Consider the following 23,412-nt stretch of genomic DNA (forward strand, 5'->3'; position numbering starts at 1 on the left):
CCTTAATTTGCCTTAAATGTTGGATTCCATCAAGATTTACCAATTACTAAGTTTGGGGTTAAGCTTTTTGAAGTGACCCGTACTGAGAGGTGCAAGGCTGTTGCCCGGTAAAGGCAGCTTCTGCTTTGTGGGTATGTGTGGTTTCCTGAGAAGCGAGAGTTTTACATATTGGTCCTCCTACCTTAATTGCTAGTTCCTGGGAACCAGTGTGTTTTTCTCCTGCTTTTGCTGATATTTGCATGCAGTCCTGTTTTAGTGCAACATTACGATGACAACTATCCACACCGAATTAGGAGACAGCTTTGGTGCCCGCGTTTTCTGTGGATGCATATGGCATTTAGTCTGCATACGGTGGCTTTTTAAACATGCTGAGGGGTGTATTCAGTTGCTCTGGCAGCATAGCTTTTCTTCTTTTGGTATTTGAGAGCATAATTTCAGTGAAAGTATGTTTCTGAGTGTATGCTCGTCTTGAGGCTTGGAATGAAAGCCTTCTGCTGAAAAGACTGTAATTCTTTTTCCCCCCGAAAAGAGACATGTTGCTAACTTCTTCACTTCCATTTCCAGCTGTCCCGTTTCCTCCCACGCAGCGGCTCACTCTGAAGGAGGTGTTTGAGGATGGGAAGCCTAGGCTTGACGTCTTGAAGAGCCACTTGGTAAAGGAAGGGCGCCTGGAAGAGGATGCGGCGCTGAAGATCATCAACGATGGGGCTGCCATCCTTAGGCATGAGAAGACAATGATTGAAGTGGAGGCTCCGATCACAGGTCAGAGAGCTTTCTGCGACTGGAGTCCTAAATAAGGGCCATCTAGGAAGCACAGGCTGCTCAAAGTAGCAGGTTTTTTCTGTGTTCCTTCCATCAACAAGGTTTTTTAAATTGCTTGAACTCTCAGAATAGAGGATTTTGCTGGTGTAGATCGAGTACATCTTTGCAGAAGCTGGATGTAAAGCAGGGGTGGCTTGGGTCAGAGCACAGCCATGCTATGCTCCTTGTTGCTGTCATGACCTTTCTTTTCTTGGCATGTAATTCTGTCCCTCTTTTGTGCTGTTCTTCCTCCCCTAGTGTGTGGTGACATTCATGGGCAGTTTTTTGACCTGATGAAGTTGTTTGAAGTTGGAGGATCACCTAATAACACCCGCTACCTCTTCCTGGGAGACTACGTGGACAGAGGCTACTTCAGTATAGAGGTGACAAATAAAGTTGAGCTTGGGGGTGCTCGTACTAAACAAACCGAAAGTGTTGAACTGAACTAGCAAATACAGACCTCTCTTATGCTGGATTTTATGCTCTAGTCTAGTTTTGCATGCAAGGAAGAACATGTTGTAGGTAACTTACAGTATGATTTTTGGCAGAAAAGTGATGGCCAAATGTCATGATTTTGAATTGGATCCTCACCCAGTGACAGAGTTAAACAGCAGCAGTGGGGTTAATGACTAAATTCTGGCTTCTGAACTCAAGTTTTAATATCACTTGTAGCTGTCAGTCAGGGGAACAAGAGGGAGAGTTGATTGTATGTTGCAGGCAACAGGATCCTACCAGGCAGTGGGAAGCAAATGTTTAAAAACTCTCAGGATTCAGCTTAGCAGGGAAAAGAAAGCACTACACTACTGAGTCACTGCTTCCCTACCGTCCCCCTGAAAGCATCAACCTTGCAATGCCAGAGACGGGGTCAGGAGAAAGGAGCAATAAATCACCTAGGCTGTTGTACATCTCCCTGTGACCCACGAGCTTAGTGCTGAGGCATTTAATTGTGTATCTAGCCATGCTGTGCCCGTGTGACAATCTGCCTTGTCACAGTAACACTGTCACCTTACAGACATCAGCCAAACATCTGGCATCATGTTAGGATTTTGCAGCTCTGTGGGATGCCACCAACCAAGTATTGGGTAACACTGCGAGTTGTTGGTCTTAAAGGGCAAAGTAATCAATGGGTCCCTGTGGCTGCTGCTAACTCACTGAAGACCTGTGAGAGACAGGGCAGGCAGGATGGGAGAGCTATTAGCAAATGCCACAAACCCCAAGGGATTGCAGCCTTCTGGTTTCACAGGCAGAGCTGAGTGGAAAAGGAGTGCTTATTCCAGTTGGAGGCAACATAACGGGGAGTGTTTGGGAAAATGGGGGCATGGAAGGTGGCAAAACTGGCCTGGAATAACAGAGTAAGTGGTTTCTCTTCAAAGAGGGAGGGTGCATATCATAGTGCAGGAATAGCTGAGCTGTTGGGTCTGCAGAGGAATCTTTCTCAGTTAAATTTTGGGGAGGAATTCTCACGGACAGCAATGAAAGCAGTTAATGCGAGCGGTTCTTGGAAGGATTCTGCAGAGGATTTAGGAGGGTACTGCCGACAGCTTGTGCTTTAGTAGCGTTCTGGCTTACTTCCAGCCTTGCGCTTTGTGTGTTCCTAAATACTGATGGTGAGCCAAGGTGTGACGATGAGCAGTTTCTGGGGTAGCGGGGACGGATGCTCGAAAGGTGGGGTTGTGGCCGTTGGGATTTCTGGTGGTGCTGGCAGGAGGAGCCCCATAACCCCTGGGGAGGAAGGGGAACAACAAGCATCCGACCGCTTGTTTAAATGGCTTGGCTTGTGCAAATTAGGTTTGCAGTTTAAGTGTATTTACCTGGAAAAGAGATTATATTATAGCACAGCAACTCTTTCTGAGATAAGGTGTGGATTTTTTTTGGTGTTAACCAAGAAACCTTCAAATGAGAGTTGTTGTACCCTGTGTCTATGCACAAATTTTACAGATCCTGGGTGGTGGAGTGCTTCTCCCACTCTTAGCTCTTACCCTGTGATTGATCTGACATGGGGGTTTTACTCCCAGATCTGCAGAAGTGAGTGCTGGAGTTGGGGATCGGTGCCCTTGTCTCTCCACGCTGTGATAGTATGGAAGAATTCCAGGGGGATGGATGATGAGTCCACCCTGGAGAACAGAGGTGGTGGGAAGAGGCGTTTTACTTTTTTTGAGGAAGAAGGTTTGAAAATTATAGGTAAACCTCATCAGGTCACTGTTGTGGCCTGCCACTCCAACCCAGGGCCTGTGCAAGGCAGCCTGGCGTTTTCAGACTGGAAAGCCTTGGAGCAATTGGTCTTTGTAAGGTCTGAGCACAAAGTTCTTACTTCATGCTGCTCTTGACCCTCCTCCTTCTTCCCCTTTCACCCTGTGTCTGCAGAGGGAAATCCACCAAGTGCTCCATTACCCCACAGAGCTAGCATTGATCTTTCACGAATCAGGGTGGGCTTTGATTAGTACATGCGGGGGCTGATCCAAATGTCACTGATAAAGCAGAATCTAGAAGACTTGATTCCCTTGTTCCTATTGATGTGTGCCTCTTATTTCCACCTACGGCAAAGTGCAGCCAATGTGTTTTAAGAGAGTCCCACCTGGGTGTGCAGAAACTGATTTCTATGGTGAAACAACAGGAGATTTGCTGCTGGCTTGGAGGATCACCACAAGTAAAGAGTTAACAATGCCGAATGGGTGTCCTTGCATTATATTTTTTTTAAAGACTTCTATAAAATGCAAAGCTGTAGCAACTGTTTTCTAAAGTGTAGAGATGGCTGTGAATGTTTTGGGGTCGGAGTTTTGATCACTTTATCCCAGAGGCTCAGGTGATGGAAAGGCATCCAGGTTTCCCTGGGCTTTCACCACTGGGAAGGTGGAGAGCCAGCATCATCAGGCTTTCATGAGTCACCACACAAACTTGTGCATCCATGTGCTGGGTGGGGATATGAATCCAGTGCCTGCCCAGAGCAGCTGATAATCATGACCTTTTAACTAAATGAAATAGGAGGTAATTGTATAATTGCATCCTGATGCAGGCAATCAGGAAACAAGATGCAAAACTGGGGGCCAAGGAGGTGTTAAGGCAAACCGTGTTGCTTATTAGCAGCCCAAATAACCCTTGCAAGCTTTCCCCATTGCTGTGAGTATTTGGTTGTCAAGGTAAAAGGAGCAGTTTGTGGCTCAGGCAAAACCTTTAAAAACCCCAAAAGCCTCTGTTCATCAGCTCAGCTGGATGTCTTCAACAAATTATTTCTGGGCCTCTGGCTTAGGGAAATTCTCATTTAAAAACGTTCATTCCCAGTAAGTATAACGAGGCCATGAAGTGTGGTTTGGTTGTGTTTTTTTAAAAGAAAAGAGTTGTGGGGGGAGAGGGGAGGGAAGCAACCGTGTGAAAGCTGCAGCGGCTGATGTCTAGTGGAAGAGGACTCTGCAAAGTGTTTGCTTTCAGTCCGTGCCACAAAGCCTGCTGCGACAGCGAGACTAACTGGCCACGGACTCAAACGTTGTAGTGAAGGGGCTGACAGGCAGCATGGAAATCGGGCTGAACACCTCCATTTGGAGACGCTGATGAGACAGCATCCTGATGAAGGATTCTCTCGTCAGTCTGCAAGTGGGAAAGATGCTTCCTTCAAAGTGCTTTAAGCTTTTAGTTACATCTCCTAGCCCTTACGCAAGAGAGGTCTGTGCTGTGTTAGTCAATGAGGGACCATCCTTGTCCATGAAGCCAGAACTGCCAGAATACAATGAGTAGAATTGTTTTATTAAATTATAAAATGAAACAATTATTATGACGAAAAATAGAATATATGGAAAGAGGAGATTTATCAGTAAAAATGGCATGATAATGGCATACACCTTTGCCAGGCTAGTTTTTCAAATCCAGTTACAATGGGACACATGATTGCTGTCTAATTACAGAATTGTATGTACAGTAATCTAGCCAGGATTGAATGCACTGTTTTACTCAGAATAATATTAAAGAGATCCAGTCAATGTTATAAGGCACAAGCAAAGGTAGATTTGTGGGCCAAACGTGGGACCGGGATGCAGGAGTTTTGCCGTGCTGTTTCTTCTGTGCCTACTCCGGGAAGAGCTGGCAGGCTTTATGTTTATAACTTTCTTGTAAATGCTGGGTTTTGTCAATGGTACGAGAGATTACGGTGTGGCTTGTTGCGGGCAGGTTTGGCAGTAGCCCCTCTTGCATTTGTGTGGGGCTGCAGGTAGCAATTCTTCTTGCAGTTCCCCCACCGTGACCTGCTGAGCTTTCCCCTTGCAAGTGAAAGGGGGGGAATCAAATGGGGGCATGGGCCCAAATGCTTGGCTTTGGGTTCCACACTGATAGGCAGAATAAGGAGAGAAGTAGATTATTTAAGCCAAGTAAGCCATAATTGTCTCGAGTTGCTACTAGGCTATTGTAAACATGCAGTAATCAATTCCTGGGCACAGCGCCTTGGAAGTCTGGGAAAGGGATCCATACAAAACACCAGGAAGCATCTGAGGCATGCGAGTGTAGAAACCTCCCTTGTTCCTCGTTCCAGCCCCTCCGGAGCTCGCAAGGACTGGCCAATGTCCTTTACTCATCATTACCCCACTAGTACCTGGCAGCCCCCATGTCCTTGTGAAATAGCTGCAAACCACAGGGAACTGCAGCAATACCAGAGACATTTGCTCTTGACGTCTGTGGTTTGCTTGCTGCATGTCCGGGAAGAATTGTGGTGCCGAGTGGCTCTGTTCACTTCCATTTCACTTTAAAACACTTCAAATGTGTTTTTTTTAAATCTCTCTTATGCAAGTTGCTGACCTTCTATACATCCCAAATCCTCCTCTTTATTGATGCTGTGTCTCTACTTTCTTGCTTTGCTTTGAACTAGTGATGCCAGGGCTGGTTGCTTTCTCCAGTCCTTAGCAAGTCACTTGGTTCATTTATAGTGACTTTCACTTTTCAGTTCTCATGCTAGCCCAGAAAAGTGATATTTAGGTTGCAAACAGAGGAGGCTAGAGCTTTAAATCACAGAATAATTATAAAGTGTTTTGTTGGGAATGTTCCTCCTGTTAACAGATGCAATAAAACATTATTTTTGCTAGCCTTAATGACAGCTTAAATTACCTGCCACTGGTTTTGTTTCTGTTCAATTTTAAAATTCAGAATTTGCTATCCAGTCTTTTTTCTGTGGGGTTGAATTCAGAGTTAGACGGAAATGGGTGCTTTACAGCTCCGTAGGGTTTTAGGGATCCCTGCATGTAGCTGGAATGACTAATGTAGAGCTTACCTTGGTAAGCAGGTTCAGTGCTTAAATACCTTGATATCTAAGGTGTCTGTACTGGAAACTAACTTGAAACTGGTTTATTTTGGTTCTGGAGGTTGTTTCCCTGACACAGCAGCTGGTTCCTGGAGATCTGTGCACCAGATCAGCAATGTTTTTAAGTGTAAAACTGTTGACAGACTTCATGGTTCACGTTCTCAAAGTGTGTGCCGTTTCTGTAACATGTCAGCCTAAAGGGTAAGCTCTTATTAGAGACTTTAATCCAGATCTTCAAGCTTGCTGTCATTATGGGTTGTCCTTCCAGCACTCAAAATCAACAAGGGAAATGTGATAACATTTCCCCATGCTAGATACCAGCTGATTTAGCTGTCAGCTTGACAATGTATAGCACAGAAGGGTAAGCACACTTGCTTTCCAGCCCTTCCCTTCTTCATGTAGGCTTTTTGGAAAGCCACCATGAAGTATTTCTGGGTCTCTGGTAAAAATGATTGTGTTTCAGTTTGACTTTGGTCTGCACCTCATCAAAGATGATCTTTTTACAGGTGTTGCTGCTCAGATAGGGGATGTGGAGAGCCCTCTTCAAAGCCAGAAGGCTTTACTAAGCTTGTTTTTTGGCTAGGCTTTTCCTGTTTTGAACTTGAACTTCACGTGACTGTAGCGTAAGCAGAAAAACAGGGCGGGGGGGGAAGTCAGTGGGGAAGATGAAGTTTAATTTTTTCTGATGTTTAATGCACTTGATAAAATGTCTAGCAAGATGGCTAGCTGCTATACTTGATGGTCTCTGGTTTCGATTGTAGTGGGACATCTGGAGTGCACATCTCGCTGCGCAGCTGGTTTTGCTTTGCTGCTCTGAAAATGGGTGCTTTTTGCTTTGGTTTCTGCTGGAAGGAAAAGCTGCCCCCACCCAGCCCAGAGCTGGTTTCAGTTGAATGCGATCTCATTTGTCACTTCTCCAACTCAGGCCTAATATAGAGAAATGCTCAGTGTGGCTTTCCCCCACTGGTGAAGTTGGCCAAGATAAGATCTACTGCCGATTATGGAGCTGGGTTTCTATCAGGGTTCCACTTTGAATTCAGCTTGTTGGGTGTCTTCCCAGAAACACTTAGTGAAGTCTACGGATGATTAGTGCCCTATAAAAGGTTTTTATTACATGCCATCTCCTCCTTCCCTTTCTTGCAGTGTGTGCTGTATTTATGGAGTTTAAAGATAAATCATCCCAAAACATTGTTCCTCCTTCGAGGGAACCATGAGTGCAGGCACCTCACAGAATACTTCACCTTTAAGCAGGAATGTAAGTATCAGCAGTATAAGGAGGATTTAAATATATTAATGTGTTGTGACCAGGTGTGGGTCTTAATTTTTGTTCCTGCTATGAGTGATACTGGTTAGCTCTGGAGCTGTAAAAACTGTCATCTGGTTTTTTTCTGCGTACATAGCTCTTCTCCTGTTTCAGCTCCTGCTAAAAAAAAAAAAAAAAACCCAACCAAAAAAAACCCTGAAATATATAAGTCCTGTAAAGTACTGAGTGCATGTTGATGTGGCCTTCTGGTTACAAAGAATGAGCGTGGATGGAAGAAATGCGAACACATCTTCCCTGTCTTGCTGATGAGCCAGTTGCACGCACCCCCCCCTCCCTGACTTTCAGGCCCAGCAACATATAATTACTGCCAAATGACTTTCAGCTCCAGATTGTGCAGCTGGGATCAGTGATTACAATTGGAAGCAAATAAAGGATTTGTTCCTCAGTGTTTGCACTAGAGAGAATCATTACCTTTAAGATCATTTTAGTTGAGTTAAAGATAGTTTCATGCAGCATTTACATATTTTTAAAACAATGATGATGAAAGGTCAGGGAATGACCCCTCTCCCCAGAGGATGACAGTCATTCCTCCAAGCAATAAAAAAGGTATACACCAGCAACGTGCAGCTCTTTATTAGGGAATAGTTGCTCAAGGACCCAAGCTCAAGGAATAGTTACAGACAAGGCACAAGTCCAGTCTTTAGCCCTTTAGCTCTGCATGCTTCTGGACAGGGTAAGTCTGATAGGTACTGAGATGATGACATCTGTTTACTCAGAAATGAGTTGGAAAACACCAGCCAGCTCTCTGCTGGATACTGTAGTCATCAGATGGTGGTAGATGAGCTCCTGTTGAGCTGGGCTCAATTTGAACCAGAGAGCCAGAGGTGATGGGGTTTTTTCCCCCTTTGGAAAACAGGAGATACTGCCTTTCCACTTCCTGTATCATAGCGTGCAACTGAAAAAACCTGTTAGTATCTCTGAAATAAAGCTGGAGGAAACGTAAACTTTCCATTAATGCACTTTTTTTGCTTTAGGCAGAGACGTGTTTTATAGCAGTAATGGGGCTTTCTTGAAGATCTGGCTATGTTAACATACTGCTGCCCTGCGAAGGGGCTGCAGATGCAAGAAGACGCGCTTGATGTGTGGTGATCTCTGCTCCTGCTCTCTGCTCTAACGGGAAGTGTTGAGAGAGATTTCTGAACGTACTTGGAGGCTTGCTGTAAAAGCTAAGCTGCTTTCAGAAAGGCCATGGTATCTCTGTTTAATGTATCGAAACATCCTCTTCACCTCTGTTAAGATGAGGCATCCAGTGGAGATTGTGATCACTTCTAGTCCTGAAAGATCCTGTGTGAAGATTCATTTAACTGCAGGCATCTTGGTCAAATTCTGACTCAAAGCTCTCATGTCCAGCTGAAAAGGCAATTCCTATCTTAAATGATTGTGTAATATTGCTGTGCCAAATTAAACAGCTGCTGCATTTTCCAGTGTATAATCTGCCTAGCAGCTGAGGCTGGTAAGACTCTTGGAGTCTAGAGGTGCAGTATGAATGTAAGAAAGTGACAGGATGGCTTTATTAGTATCCCAAGTTTTCTATTAGTGGCAAGCACCTAGCCTCTTTTCTATGTTAATCTTGGTGCAGGTGTTCTAGAAAATAGCTTGAAAGGAGATTAATATTCTTGACCATGTCCAGATTACTGTGAAGCCTTTTTATCTTCATGTCCAACAAGCATTTTCTAAGTCAGCATTTTCACTAATACACGGATGCAAAGTTCGACTTGGTGGGCCACAGACATAGAGTTTCCATATCACCTTAGGAGTTAGGTTCCTTGAACTTATTTATCAGCACTTTGGCTGATCAAAGCTTTGCTTAATGCTTCTTATATCATGTAGGTTTGGATGCATGAATGACTCCCCTCTAAGAAAAAAAGAAAAGATTAAAAAAACCAACAAACCCTCTGCTTTCAGCTGAGCAGTCTTTGTTGTGTAAATGAGTAAATGAATTCAATTCTTCCCTCTCTTCCTCCCCCTGCTCCCCATCTTTCCAGGTCGAATCAAGTATTCGGAGCGAGTGTATGATGCGTGTATGGATACATTTGACTGTCTTCCTCTTGCTGCCCTCTTAAACCAGCAATTTCTGTGTGTTCATGGAGGACTGTCTCCAGAAATCACGTGTCTAGATGACATTAGGAAAGTAAGTAACCTCCATGGTCCTTTCACATAGCTTACGATTAATAGTGTGGTTAATGGCTTGCTTGATTCCTGCATGGAGTTCCAGGTCAAGGCTTCTGTGCTCTGCAAGTCCACACCATAGGTGTGTGTACACTGCTGCAGCTTTCATCAGCATTGTCCTGATTTTTGTGTACGTTTTTCAGTTAGACAGGTTTAAGGAGCCTCCAGCCTTTGGTCCAATGTGTGACCTGCTCTGGTCTGATCCATCAGAGGATTACGGCAATGAGAAAACACTGGAGCATTTTGCCCACAACACTGTTCGAGGCTGCTCCTATTTCTACAGGTAAGTGGTGTTTTAGGGGGCTCTGATGGACTAGAGCTTTTTGTCTGCCCTTACACTAAGGTGTATAGGGAGATAAATTACTACTTGGATCACTCTGTGGGACTTTACAGTGTACATGGCTCTGCAATAGTCTTCACTTGGCTCTTATGTACAAAATCTTGTTTGTTTTCTCCTTCTATAATGTTGAGCTCTCTTTGGGTATGTTGCTCTATGAAATTGTGGTATCGGACAGCAGAGATGCTTCTTTTAGCTGGCAGGGTGCCTTTTGAGTGGTTTTCAGGCATTGGACAGTACCAGGAGCTCTAGGAAATAATCTTTTCCTGTCTAAGAGAGAAGCATTTGTGCTGACAGACCACTTGTAGCCCAGCTGACGGGGAGGATTTGGCACCAGGGGTCTGTTTAACAGAATGCTTTGCAATTAATTTTTGAATGATGTAATAAATACTGGCCTTGTTTGGGGATGCTGGACACAAACCGAATGGATGCTGCAAGTGGCTGGTTCCTGAAACCAAGACTGTCGGTGTTGTCTGGTCTCCTGTGCTACACACTAATGTGTACTTGCTTTTTGTTTTCCAGTTATCCTGCAGTTTGTGAATTTTTGCAGAACAATAGTTTGTTATCCGTAATCCGAGCTCACGAAGCCCAGGATGCTGGGTAAGCGGTGCAGCCTGATAGCTGAGCAGGCTCTGTCTGCATTCGTGCTATCCTTAGCAAGACCAGTATGTTTAACACTTGACCTGTTTTTCAGGTACCGAATGTACAGGAAGAGCCAGACAACAGGCTTTCCGTCATTAATCACAATCTTCTCTGCACCAAATTACCTAGATGTCTATAACAACAAGGGTAAGGCTGGCAAGGCCAGGGCTCTTTTGCTGTTTGGATGTCAGCACTGTCCTCACGTGCTTCGGAAATCCCTCTCCATCTTCCCTTCCCTTGCCCACTCTGCACTGTCCTCTAGTTGCATCCTTATGCATGAAATGAAAAAGAGCTTTATATGCTAAACTGACGGCAGCTGGGGAGCTGGAAGTGGCTGGGTCCTCTGACTCGGAGACTTAATGTATTACTGTGGCAATTAGCTGTCAAGTTATAAAGCCTAGAATAATGCTTTCATTTCCAGCCACATGACAACTGAGCTCTGTTGATGAATGCTGCCATAAAAGAGAAGCTGCTACTATAGGCAAGCTTTTAACTTCTCTGTGCCCCTAAAACCATATGAGTATGATGGGGAACTTTCCTCAGCTGTGGGGTTTTTTTACCCCTCACTTTGGATCTTGGCTCTGTGTTCATCACTTCTGATTTGCATAAATTTTAGCGGCTTTGTTAAATTGACCTTCACTATTATGATAAGCTTTAGTGAATCAACGTAATGGGTAAACTGAAAAAATATTGCTTAAGCCTTCTCATTTTGGAGAGCTGGTAGTTTGATTCTGCATGAGTGCAACCTCCTGTTGATAATGAAGTTTCATTAGCACAGGTACAACTCCCAGAAGTTGACAGTGCCTATGGACATGTGTTGTCTTTCCTTTTTCTCTCCTAGCTGCTGTACTGAAATATGAAAACAATGTCATGAACATCAGGCAGTTCAACTGTTCCCCTCATCCATACTGGCTTCCAAACTTCATGGATGTCTTCACATGGTCTTTGCCTTTTGTAGGTGAAAAGGGTAAGAGATATTTGGATATCTTTTACGAGTTGCCCAGTGACTGGTCATAGTACCCTGAGTGTTAGAAACCTGTCCCACAGGCTATTAAATGTGTTGGGAGAGTGTTGTAACTCGTTAATACCAAATAGCACTGGAAGGCAGTTCAAGTTCAAGGAGATCTGCATATTACTGTAAAGTTCTTGTGAAAATAATTGTTGATACCTGTTTTAGGAAGCTTTTACCAATAAAACGATCCTTTCTTGCTATTTCTGCATTGCTAATGGAGCTGATCTTGGGTGGTGTAGCCCCACCTCAGAATTTGGAGACATTTCTCTTGCTCTGGGTTTGCAACAGAGAAATTCAAATCTCCTGTTGGCTTGTGGCCCACCAAAAAGGAAGCATTCACTTCAGTTTAAAGGCTTATTTCATTCTGAAGGAGGCGAGGCAGCTTACAATATTACCAAGACTTTGCCTCAACTTTTTAGCAAAGGGTTTTTACATCTCCCGGTGAGTTTAAATTCCGCCCCAGTGTTGTATGTTTGGAGTATGATGTTAAGGTCTGAAGTGCAAAAGGTTTTTTGACTTTGAGGAACGAAAGGTTGAGTTCCCCCCAGATTTTACATACTTGGAGCCAGGTGGCCTGTTGTGCGGGTTGGGGTGGGGAGGTGGGACCTTCAGCGAGCCCAGGCTGTTCTGCATGAATGTTGGCACCCTGTTCCCCACGTCTGTTTCATCTGTGATGTGCTTGGACTGCATCCACCTCGTTGGCAGAAGGTGTAAAGTATGTCGTCTGCTCTGGGTACTGCTGTGAGGTACCAGCAGTATGCAGCTAAAAGTGTCTTTGGGCTTCCACTTCCTGAGTATAAATGACCTTGAAATCGTTTGCTTGTCCAGCTCGTCCTCCAGATACCTCTGTCTGCCCAGTGTGTGCACCAGGCCTCTCTAATCTTCCTGTCTGTATTTCTTACAGTCACAGAAATGCTCGTTAACATCCTCAACATATGCTCCGATGATGAGTTGATTTCAGATGGTGATGAGACATTGGAAGGTAAAAAAAACGTTGTTACGACCAAGCTGGTAACAGTGCGGGGGGTGAAGGTGGGGAAGGTATATGATGCTAGCTCAAGAGTGATCAGCACTTGATTTATAGCTGGATGCCCAGCCAGGGTCTCCCGTTCCTTTTTGGCTAACCCTTGTGCAGTTCTGGGTAGGAAACTTTTTTTTTTCTTTGCTATTCAGTCACAGAGAAATTAAATTATATTCACTGCGACAGACGCTTCTTGCCAGCTATTCTGGAGAATGGTTTCCTGCTCCTTACAGAGACTGCTTCCCAAGTGGTTATTTTTTCCCCCAATCCAAAATTTTCTGCACCAAAATACCTACCCAATCTTCTCATCTGTTGCAGTGAACTCCTCTGTAAAGTGGCTTCTTGTGTCACCCCAAATAAAGTAGAATGCAGTTCTTGGCCCTGGTTTTAAGCTATGCATGAAAAGGACAAAACAGTTGCTGAGCTGATCTGCAGTTTTTATATTGGGGGGGATCGCTTGAGAGCAATGTGATGACCTAGAGGAAACTCAGGCGCAGACGTGGGGCCTGCAGCAAGAAGTGGGGCCATGAGCATGCATGGGGGTGGGTCCGGGGGAGCTGCCTGTACAGGTCCGTGTAGAATAGAGGACAGTCAGTCCCTCAGAGAAGCAGAACACCATTGTGGTACAACAAGGTGCCGCTGCTTTGGTCAACAGGTTGAGACTTTAACCCGCTTCTCCCATTGCATTTCGTTTTTGTTTTTTTTCTTTCTCCCTCCCATGAAAATTAAATTTGTTTCTTCTATCTCTGTCTTCATCTACTTGTTTCTTGGTGTCTCCTCTCCCTGAAGATCACTACATTTCAAGCTATCAGAAAGGTACCCAGCTAGAATTTGCTACAAGCTTAATTTTCACTGCCTGTGCCACCAGATTCCTTGGAGTGGATTTGAATAGCTGACTAGTTGGGCAGTCTCTTCATCCCCTTTCAGTTTTAACATAAGCGCCGTGTGTTTTTTAACCCTTCTGCGTTCCTCCAGGAACTTGAGAAACGGGGTCACGTTTCTATCTGACTTCTGAATGCAGCCACTTAGTGCATGGCTGAGCCATCGGTGCATGTTAGACCTCCGGTTTGGCTTGTACTGTCCTAATGTGTAGTTGGGCCATGTGAGGAATCTCAGCTGAGAGGAGATGTATTTGTTACCTCTTTTACTTTGATTTTTGTTTGTTTTCAGTTACCCTCCATGCTTTTCTCTCATGTTCGGTCTGTATAGTGGAAGGGGAGTTCACATATCTCACTTTGTGTTTGTGTGGGGTCAAAGCAGAGTTGCAAGGCTCCGGCCAGCCGTTCACTGTGCGCGTTGGATGCCAAAGCTGATGCTTGCGTGACACTCCTCCCCGCGGCGAGCACAGCCCAGTGTTCTGCAGTGTTCATCAGCAGTCAGATTCGTCAGTGTTCTGCCTTGCAAAACTGTGTCTACATGGCTGAGTCATTTGTGTTACATCCTGTGTAGTGTGATCAAACCTGGTGAGCTTCGAACAAGACCTACCCGATCTGTTTCCTTTGGTGGTTCTACTCTCTTTAGACCTTTAAGTCCGTGTGTCATCTCGTTGGTGTTGCCCTTCTCACTGCCATCCTGACCGCCATCCTCTCAGCACTGTTCTCTCAAGAGTGTAGCTGTGAATCTGTAAACCATGATTTCTATTCCTGGAGTCAGGCAGGTGCTTCATATTGACATTACCTGTGCCTAGAAAGCAGGAAGCCTTAAACATGCTGGTGTTTGTTTTTTCTCTCCCTAAGGTGGGACAACAGTCCGTAAAGAGATCATCAGGAATAAGATTAGAGCCATTGGGAAGATGGCACGTGTCTTCTCGGTCCTTCGGTAAGGAAGCAGCTTGTGATCTGGGGTCTCAGTTTTGTGTGGGGTCTGGGTAACAGGGGACGTCAGTCAGGGTGCACCAGGCAGGCAGAGTCCTGTTGGGGTAAAATCTTACAAGACTCTTGCTTCAGAGCGGATGGCAAAGGCTTGAGGTGGTGGTTTCTGTATGCCTGGTGGTCTGACTCTCTCAGAAACCTTCATCTCAAACACTGGCACTTTTGCTAACAGAAATGCTGCTGATGAGGTACATTTAGCCCTTTCAGGATGCATTTGCTGTGCCGCAGCTCCGATGCGTCGTGGCTGAGTAAGCAGAGGTCCTGTATTTACGAGGCAGGGTTGTGGTCAGTGCTCAGCAGATCAGACATGCGCTGCCTGTGGTCAGCACAGGGCAGACTCCAGTTTTCATGCCGCTCACCACTAACGGTTTTGTGTGGACCTAAACGGCCATTGCATTAATCTCTCGGTAACCGGTTGTGTTGCCTCTTATTTGCAGAGAGGAGAGCGAGAGCGTGCTGACTCTCAAAGGCCTGACTCCCACAGGTACACTGCCCCTGGGAGTGCTCTCAGGGGGGAGGCAGACCCTACAGACTGGTGAGTATGAGTGATCCTTCTCTCTGCAACACTGTACCCACTCTGCAGTTTTATACCTGGCCCTCAGCTACCCTGAAAACAACTCCCATCAGTTCCCGTAGGCGTACTTCAGGGTGCCAGGGGACCTGAGAGATGGTTCAGGCCCACGGGGAGGAAGGATTCAGAAATAGGAAAAAGCAGAAATGTAGGTGGGGATGTGGAGAGCCTTCCAAGATGTCCCTGTATACCCTTGAGGAGGGGAACGCGAGGAAGAAAAAGACAACAAACAGCACCCTGCCTAAAGCATGTGTATTGCTTTATTGTATGTTTCTGCAACAATTTTTATCATTTATTTCCCTTCTGACGCTGCATGATAAGCATCCTGTGCTTCATCTATCTGCTGCTGTTGTGTGATAGCGTATATATGAATGTAATAGTAAATGCACCTGCTTGTTTGTTCTTTGTTAAACGAAACCCCTCCAATTTTGACCCTATGAAATTGTGAATTCCAAACAGAGGAAGCTTAGATTTAGTTGAAGGAAGGAGATTCTTCCAGGCCTGTATGTTTCATATTAAGACTTCTCTTGGCCCCCTGTTTATGATCTGGTTTTGGAGGTTTCTTTTCTGTGCTTGCTGGCAAATACTTTGCTCCCTCCCTCAGCAGCCAACTGGTCTGTCTTACTAGTGTGCTGAGAGCAGGACTGAGCTAGCAATCTGCGTGCTTTAAACTCGCAGGGCAGGGAGATTGGCTGATGGTCAGGGAATGAGTTATCATAGTAACATGTGTCCCTGGAGGGAATCCTGTAATCTAGTGTTTTAATCCTTTCCTGCCGCTAGCCTTTGAATGCTGGCATCTCACCAGCCTGCTTTCCCCTTCCTATCAGCACTGGGTAATTTCCTGCAGGCTCAGAAGAGGGCTTGTTCTGGGATTGCCTTGCCTTGATTAAATAGTTCACAAGTGAGAAACGTGTAAATATTGCTGCCCGCTCCTGAGGGTGGGGAGAATGCGGTATCACTCCCAAACTCATGGGTTTCTCTGCCCGCAGAGGAGTATGAATTTTTCTTTTTCTTTTTTTTTTTATAGCAACCATAATGGTTTCTGTCGCCCCAGTTCTGCTGCAGGCATAGGAACAGAGCCTGAGTGGGAAGGCGGCTGTTACAGCTTGGCTTGAGCAGCCAGCTCGCTCGTGGTGCCACAGCTTTGCCCCTATAGCTGACAGCACAAGGAGCGGGTAGTGCCGCGATGCTCTCCTGTACCTTCCCCTCTCGGGGGGGTTCCTCTGAGGGGCTACCAGGCAGCTCCCCCCAGTAAAGAAGCCGAGATTTGCGCATCTCCCTGAGACAGGACAAACAAGCTGGACCTTTGCTGCTGCCTTACCCAACCCTGCCTGCCGTCTCCTCCCGTGGCTGCAGGCTTCCCACCCCTGCTGCTCCCAGCACCCCATGCTCCCCTCAGCAGCACCCTGCTTTTTGTGCCCTTCTCATGCTCCTTTCCCCATCGTGCCTCCTTCTCTCTCTCCTTCCCCGTTTCGCACGTCCCTTCGCACCACGCCGTCTGCTCACAGCAGCCTCCTGGTGAATGTACAGGCGCTTCTTCAGCAACCGTGCTGGGAGCCTGTCTGCTCAGCGGGGAGAGGAGGGCGCTGCCCCCCTTTTGGGGTGCCTCTGCACCCCAAAAGAGGAGAGACAGGGCTGCAGGTAGTAGTGGTGGGGGGCCCCTTCCCTCCCTGAGCCTCCTGCCAACCTTTCGCAGCACAGCTTAGCAAGGAGGGCTGAATAAAGTCACCGAATCTGGAGCAAAGATATTCAGCCACAACTCTATTCTTCCTCCGTGGCCTCTCAAGGACCACGTGGCCTGTGTATTGTGTCCAAAGCAAAAAACTGTGGCATTTTGAGGCTAAAAGCAGGGGATCTGTTCGAGGGAAGGGCCTCCTCCCAGATGTTGAGGCAGGGACTACCAAAACTTGGACAGCTGCTGCAGCAGATTTAGGAAGGGGGACGTTGCTCAGCTTTGTGGTGCCTTGTTGCTTGGTAACACTTTTAGGAGGTGGAGCTGAAGCCAAACTGGATTTGAAGCATCAGCCTATTTTTTTTGTTACAATTCAAGGCATCGGGAGTGGAGCAGCCTGGTATCTGCTGCTGCCTGCCCTCCTCTAGAGAATGAACTGCCCCTCTCTTCCCCACTGCTCCAAAATGTCATCACGCCCCTCAGGGTCACTTCCCTTACGTGGCTTTGGTGGTTGGGGCTTTGCTCTGAGGTGAATTCCACATAGTTTATCTTCTGAAGGTGGCCAGGGTGCCCTAGAGCCACCGAACTAGGAGCAGAGGGGGCTGCAAATGTAGGTGGAGACCCAAGGCTTAGACCGAGACTATCACTGTCCTTTCCGTGGGATGCCTGCGCACCCAAGCCCTCCAGTGCATGCAGCAGAAAGCCATCTCTCTGCTTCTCTGTTTCTTTCCATCAAATTTGTGTAACGAGTCCAGCGAACGCGAGGAAAGGAGACTCCCCCGTGTCAGTGCTCAGCAGATGCTAAACCTGAGAGAGTCCCCTTTCAGCTTTCCTCTCAAGCTCCTGTCACCTTTTTTTCCTCTTGCCAGTTGGTTTTGATTACGGTCGTCTCCACTGGGGCTGGGAGGCTGTGGGCTCTGCGTTCGCAGCGATGATGTTAGATCACTCACTGTCACTCTTTTTTTCTGTCTTCATTTTTGCATGCCACTGTTCTTCTGTATTGCAGCCACAGTAGAAGCGGTAGAGGCACGGGAAGGTATGGCTAGAATCCGGCGAGAGACTCAAATCATCTCTGTGTGTGCGTGCGCTAATTTTAAAGAGCTTTATCAGCCTTATGGAAGCTTTTTACTCTTGCATCACCAGAAGTGGGGGAGGATGGGCCCCTGCTGGGAAGCAAAAAATACACAGTGGGCTGGTTCAAGTCTATTTTAGCCTTAACTAGGCTATTGCTTAGTGCAATACCTTTATTCCAAGACCGCCCTCTCTCCAGAGAGGTTTGTGCTCTGGTGTCTCAAAACCTTGGTGTTGGGGTCCTGCAATCTGATCTCAGATGCCTCGTGGCTGAGTTCATCCCCTGGGTAACTCGATCCAGTGAAGGCTGCCAGCACGCTTGGTCAAAATCAGCTAGGAAATAGCAGATTGCGTGGCTCTGATGTAATCTTTGCCTTCCCCACAGGTGGGCCAAGGTGGTCCCAGTGTGGAGAAGCAGTTTTCTCCTTGTAGTTAGTGTAGAAATGACAGATTCATGAGGTTACTGTCTGGGGAGATTTTCTCCTCGATAACTCCATTCAACTACTGATGAATGGGGCTGTACCTCTGTGTAGAGAACTTTTTGATTACCGAGGGAAGTTTGTTTGTAAACCAGCCAAGTCCTCATAAAAAGATTTGGCACAAACCCCTTTTTTCTTAAATTATCTGTAACACAAAGAAGTTAAAACATTTGGTCCATATCATCATCGCAAGGATGATGTACTCAGCCTTGTAGTGATGAAACAGAGATACGCCTGCCCTTGGTGGGAGTTCATCACTCGTGAGACTGCCTGTGTGTCTCCTGGTCATGCAAGAAATGTTGCGTTTGTGATCCGAGGACTAGCTGTTTCCTTCTCCTGGTGTTGCAGTGTGTGGTTTGTGTTGGAGTTAAAGCCTTGTGGTGGTGTCTTTGTTGTGTTGTTTTGGGTTTGCCTTGTTTATTTTTTTAGTATCCTGTTTTTCAGCTTTGAAAGTTTCCTGAGATTTCACTATTTGGGGACATTGAGCACTTGTCTGGTCTTCAAGTTCCTGCTACTAAACTGTATTAAAAGAGAAGCCATTAGGGAGCAGAGCAAGTCGCTGCGGTCTGGATCTGCGCTGTGACCTAGCGCAATTCAACTTCCCAGCTGCACTGTGGTATCCACGTGAGCTGGCGATGCTGAAAATCACCTACGGACCCGTCTCGTGGTACCCGTAGCCAGACACGTGCTTTCTGTCACCCTGACTCTGTCCTGTACGTGTCTGGCGTGTGCTAAAGGGCTCCTATCCGGGGATCTGCGACTCAGACTAACTCTTCTTTCTCGGCCCTTTTCTCTGCAGCCATTCGTGGATTTTCACCGCAGCACAAGATCCGCAGCTTCGAAGAAGCCAGAGGGCTGGATCGCATTAACGAACGCATGCCGCCACGCAAAGATTCAATGCACTCAGACGGGCCGGTGAACTTGGTAACCTCAACAAACTCTGCGGACAAGAATGGCACAGGGAAGAAAGCCCAGTAACGGTCCGAGCGCCCAATCTGCACCACTAAAGGATCCAAAACTTAATGAATTTTATTTATTTATTATTGGGGTGGGGTGGGGGCAGGGGAGAAACCAACTTCACCTGGAGGCACGTTCATAATCCAGTTTGCATCCATTCTGTAAGAAAGGTGACCATTTTGTAATTTTTTTATTTATGTTCAATATATAAAAAGTCCATCTTTTTTTAATTTAGAAACCAATCTAACTGCTAGTGCATATATGAAGTGTTGTGCTGTACAGCTGACCTCTCCTCCACAAGAGGCAAACCTCTGTGGGGGGATTAAAAGAAACAAAAACAGTCCCAGGCAACTTGGGTCGTTGACTTTGGTACAATTCTAAGTTAGCCTGTGCTTTCAAAAGCAGGTCCTTTCGTTGAAGATAGGGTTGGTTTGGTTTTTCTTTTCACAACTGTCTTCTTCCCAGAGTTTGCTGTTGTTTTCTTCAACTTCTTGCCTACCTGCAACTGCTGCTTTAGCAACTGATTCTGTGGAAGGCACGTTGTGTGGTGCAACTGGCTGGGATCCATCCCTCTTCCAAGGTGATATCCAAATATTCAGGATTAGCTCTAAAGTACTCCAGTGTGTTATACCAATCACAGCACCTTTTCCTTCAGTAATTCAGTTTTATTCCAGCGGAGCCCCAAGCAAAAACGTAATCTCTTACTAAGAACGGGAAGGCAGGTGGGAGAAGTGCTGCCCCTTGTTGCAGCTCTTCCCGAATCGAAGCTTCGGCTGTTCAGATTCAGTGCAGCCAGCTGTGTGCCACAGTTGGTCAGCCGGGGCTGCCCATGCAGCAGAAATCCCTCTGGGAATCCCTCTGATTCAGAGCAGCGGAATTATCTCCAGTCTCTAGTGATCAGCAGGTCTTTGGGAAATCTGCAGGGCCTGAATTTTAAAGGAAAAAGGGCGTGATTTATGACCTGTGGACAGAAAGACATCCCACTACCACCATCACATACTGCAGAACCTGTGACACACTCCCACATGCCCGGCTCTCAAATCAGCCCTTGCTGATCAGTATTTGAGCAGTGGGTGTACACGGTGGTCTCCCCTAAACCAGCATCGCCTCCCAGTCATCCAGCATGTGTCTTTGGGGGGGTCTTTCACTTACTGCGGTCGACTTGGGCTTACCCTGCTGCCCATTACCTTGTTAGCCAGTGGCTATTCCAAAGGAGCTGCGGGCACATCAGCCTTTCCCAGCAGCTGGAAGGGGTTTGCCGGCTTGTGATAAAGATCTGGGGAAGGACGGGCGACAGTGCTGCTCGTTTCTGTAGAGATGTGGCTTGTTGGCTGATGGCCAGCGGTGAGGCGGCTTTGCTAAAAAGCCCCTGGTTTTGGGAAGTGCGTCCCTCCCTCGGCTGCAGGGGAGGGAGGATGGTTTTACAGTAGGTTGGCAGGTAGAAGAACCAAGTGGATCTGGCAGAAATTTTGGAAGGGTGTTTTGTGCAGTGCTGGAGAGGGAGGGGGATCTCCCGGTGAAAGGAGAGTTTCTAGAGGACTCCCCCTTTGCTGTGTCAAGGGTTTCGAAGCTTGGATCTGTTAAGCAGAGCCTTGTTCTTTCACTTAAACTTTGACCTGGAGTGAGTGTTGAAAAAGGATTTTGTGAGATTCCCGTTTGGTCGCTTCCCTTCCCTGCATGTCACTTGAGCCACGTCCTCTTCTGCCTGTGATTGCACAGAGTCAAAGCAGCAGCTTTCAGAAGCAAATCCCTTGCCAGCTTTCACTTCTTTTCCAACTTAACTCTCTATTGTACTTTCTCCAAGGAAGGGCAGCAGGTGAGCGGGCTTAGCCTTTAATAAGGGATGTTTGCCAACCCCTTCTCTGGATCTTGCTGTCTTCTCTTTGTGCTCTGGCCCTAAGCTGTGATTCCAGTGACAGAGGAAAACAGCAACTTTGCAGGAAGCTTTCAAATTGTCTTATAATCATACGTCACTTAATTTCATGCCAGCTATTTAGGAAACTGTATCTGTGAACAGACCACTGGGTTTTCACAAGAGACTTTTGAGTCGCATGCCTCCACTTTTTTTTTTTTTCCTTTTTTACACGCCCACTGCTTTGCAAAAAGTGCGAGATGTTTTGAGCAAGCTTCTCTAACCCCATATGAGGCGTGGGGCCAATTGCCTTTGTCTGTGAGTATTTCTTCTGTTTTTTAACGGCATCCTTTCTGAAACACAGTGAGCCGATGTGTGGTATCTTCCTCTGAGAGCGCAAACCGTGCAAAGGTGCTGCCCGTGCATGTTCGGGCATGTTGTTCTGACCCAGGCTGGGATCTCACCCAAGCAGCAGTTTTAGTTGGGAGCTTTGGGACGGGTGCCGCGGGGGGATGCTCGTACCCCGAGCCTGGCAGCCCGTGTGTGGGGGTTCAGCAGGGACCGTCCCTTTGCGGAGGGGGATTTGCTTTGCTGACGATTTGTCCCCCAACCTTCTTCTCGTGCTCCAGCATTGCCAGCCTCCCTCCCCAAAACCTGTTTGGCCCTTGTGCTTCGTGGTTTGCTGTCCTTGCAGCGTACGGGGGGGGGCTGACAGCATTGCGAGGAGCTGGGGACCCCCCCCCCCCCCCATCCTTTGAGAGTGGGTTTCCCAAAAACGTCCCTGCGGCTGGTGGGGCCACAGTTTTGCAGCATCCCATCCCAGGAGGGGCTGGTGGATACCGACGGGGAGCCCTGGCCCGGGAGCCGTATGGCAGGCGGCACGTATGGATGCCATACTGCCAGGCGAAGCACAGGCTCCCGTTGCTGTAGCAACGCTGGTGCTGGTCCCCCCTTCCCTTGACACGAGTTCCCGAGGGGGTGAGGAGCAGCAGAGATGGGGTGCGTGGGTGCTAATTACCCCCTCGATTGACTAACGCTCATCCGTGTAACCCTCTCTGTGCTGACATCCCTGCCAAGCGCAGCCCCCGGCTGGCGGCAGGAGCTGTGGGGAAGGCAGAGCTTTCCCCAGCGCCGAGCCGAGCGACCCCATCTCCTCTTCCCCAGCTTTTGGGGAAGAGGGGGATGAAGACCTCGGAGCAGAGGCTGGCAGCCGCTAGCGAGGTCCCTCGCTCATCCCGGCAGAGCGCCCTGCCCCAATCCCCACCACGGCAAAACAAAAAAAATGCCAGAAATACGCAGATTTTTTTCCCCCTTCCTCCTCTACCACCCCCCCTTGCAAAGCCAGCGCCTCGGAGCTATGCACGTCTCAAGACCCTTCATCTCAGAGCTCCCACCTGTCCCTTTCCCGCCCCGGCTGCCACCTGGAGTTTGGCAAACAGGACTCCGGGAATGCAAGCCAAGGAGCATGACCGGCCCCGGGGAAAGCCCAGCCGCCTCCTCCGCAGGCTGGCCTCGCAGCCTGGGTTTTTTTGCATGTTATAGCAAGGTGCATGTAACAAGGAGGGGAGTCAGCAATGGGTCGGGTGGTGGGTTGAGTTCAAGCTTCTTTTTTTTTTTTTTTTATTTCTTTTTTTAATTTTTTTTTTTTTTGGCGTTGGGAGAACCTCTTGCTGCCCGTGCCAGCCTGGGAGCCTGTCGCGGCACTCGGGCACAGACCTGACCTAGCTAGGTGCGGTGGCAGGGATATGTGGAGGCCCACCGGCCTCTGCCAGGAAGGACCTGAAGCCCCACGGGACACGTGCTGGGTGCAGTGATGGTGATTTTAGGGTTCTCGATGCTGAAGGATCATACGCCCGTTGCCTGGAGACTGCCTCCTTTTTTTTTTTTTTTTGCTTTTTTTTTTTTTAGTTATGTTTAAAGGAGAAAAAAAATGGTGAAAATGTTATTTATTGGCAGAAATTATTTAATATAATTTCTTTTTTTTTTGTGAACAAGGAATGAATTTGTTAGAACTGTCTTAATGTAAATTGGAAGTCATCTTTAAGGAGAAAAAAAAAAAAAAAAAAGTTAAAAATTGACACAGTCACTCGGCTCCGCTATGGTTTATTTTGGGGTACACTGGGGTGCCTGGCTCCCGGGGTGGAGGGCATGGCAAGGAGCCCCACGGATGCTGCCTGGCTTTCGGGAAGGAAGGGAGAAAGGTTTTAGGGTCTGTTTTACAGCTGCTGCCTCGCTCAGGGCCCCTCTCCGGGGCCAGGGCAGCGCCGAGATGGCGTCTCCCAACCTCCCCGGCACGTCGGCACTTGTGAAGTCGCTCCCGGGCGCTTTTGTTGGAGAGCTCTCCGCTCCCTCTCC

General features: G+C 47.2%; 1 protein-coding gene across 2 annotated transcripts; it reads left to right on the top strand.

The window, feature by feature from the left end:
- The first annotated feature begins 569 nt into the window (after positions 1-569).
- PPP3CC (protein phosphatase 3, catalytic subunit, gamma isozyme) lies at positions 570-22,653 on the top strand. 2 transcript variants are annotated; one of them, XM_010562795.1, is made up of 13 exons: positions 570-762; positions 1,060-1,184; positions 7,223-7,334; positions 9,389-9,534; positions 9,716-9,855; positions 10,432-10,509; positions 10,604-10,698; positions 11,393-11,518; positions 12,468-12,545; positions 14,321-14,402; positions 14,893-14,990; positions 17,705-17,734; positions 19,048-22,653. In XM_010562795.1, the coding sequence occupies exons 1-13, from the start codon at positions 735-737 to the stop codon at positions 19,224-19,226; spliced, it is 1,317 nt and encodes a 438-aa protein (XP_010561097.1). In that variant the 5' UTR covers positions 570-734; the 3' UTR covers positions 19,227-22,653. The 2 variants fall into 2 exon arrangements, with proteins under 2 accessions (XP_010561097.1, XP_010561098.1); XM_010562796.1 differs by lacking the exon at positions 17,705-17,734.
- The last annotated feature ends 759 nt before the right edge of the window (positions 22,654-23,412 follow it).

Source organism: Haliaeetus leucocephalus, unplaced genomic scaffold, assembly GCF_000737465.1.
Source record: "Haliaeetus leucocephalus isolate CR32 unplaced genomic scaffold, Haliaeetus_leucocephalus-4.0 Scaffold162, whole genome shotgun sequence".
Classification (NCBI taxonomy): Eukaryota; Metazoa; Chordata; class Aves; order Accipitriformes; family Accipitridae; genus Haliaeetus; species Haliaeetus leucocephalus.

Excerpts from the sequence above, each read along its gene's own strand:
- PPP3CC (XM_010562795.1), top strand. The coding sequence starts at position 735 with ATGATTGAAGTGGAGGCTCCGATCACAG. Across the intron at positions 10,699-11,392 it reads AGATGTCTATAACAACAAGG|CTGCTGTACTGAAATATGAA; the intron begins GTAAGGCTGGCA and ends TTTCTCTCCTAG. Across the intron at positions 17,735-19,047 it reads AGCGGTAGAGGCACGGGAAG|CCATTCGTGGATTTTCACCG; the intron begins GTATGGCTAGAA and ends TTTTCTCTGCAG.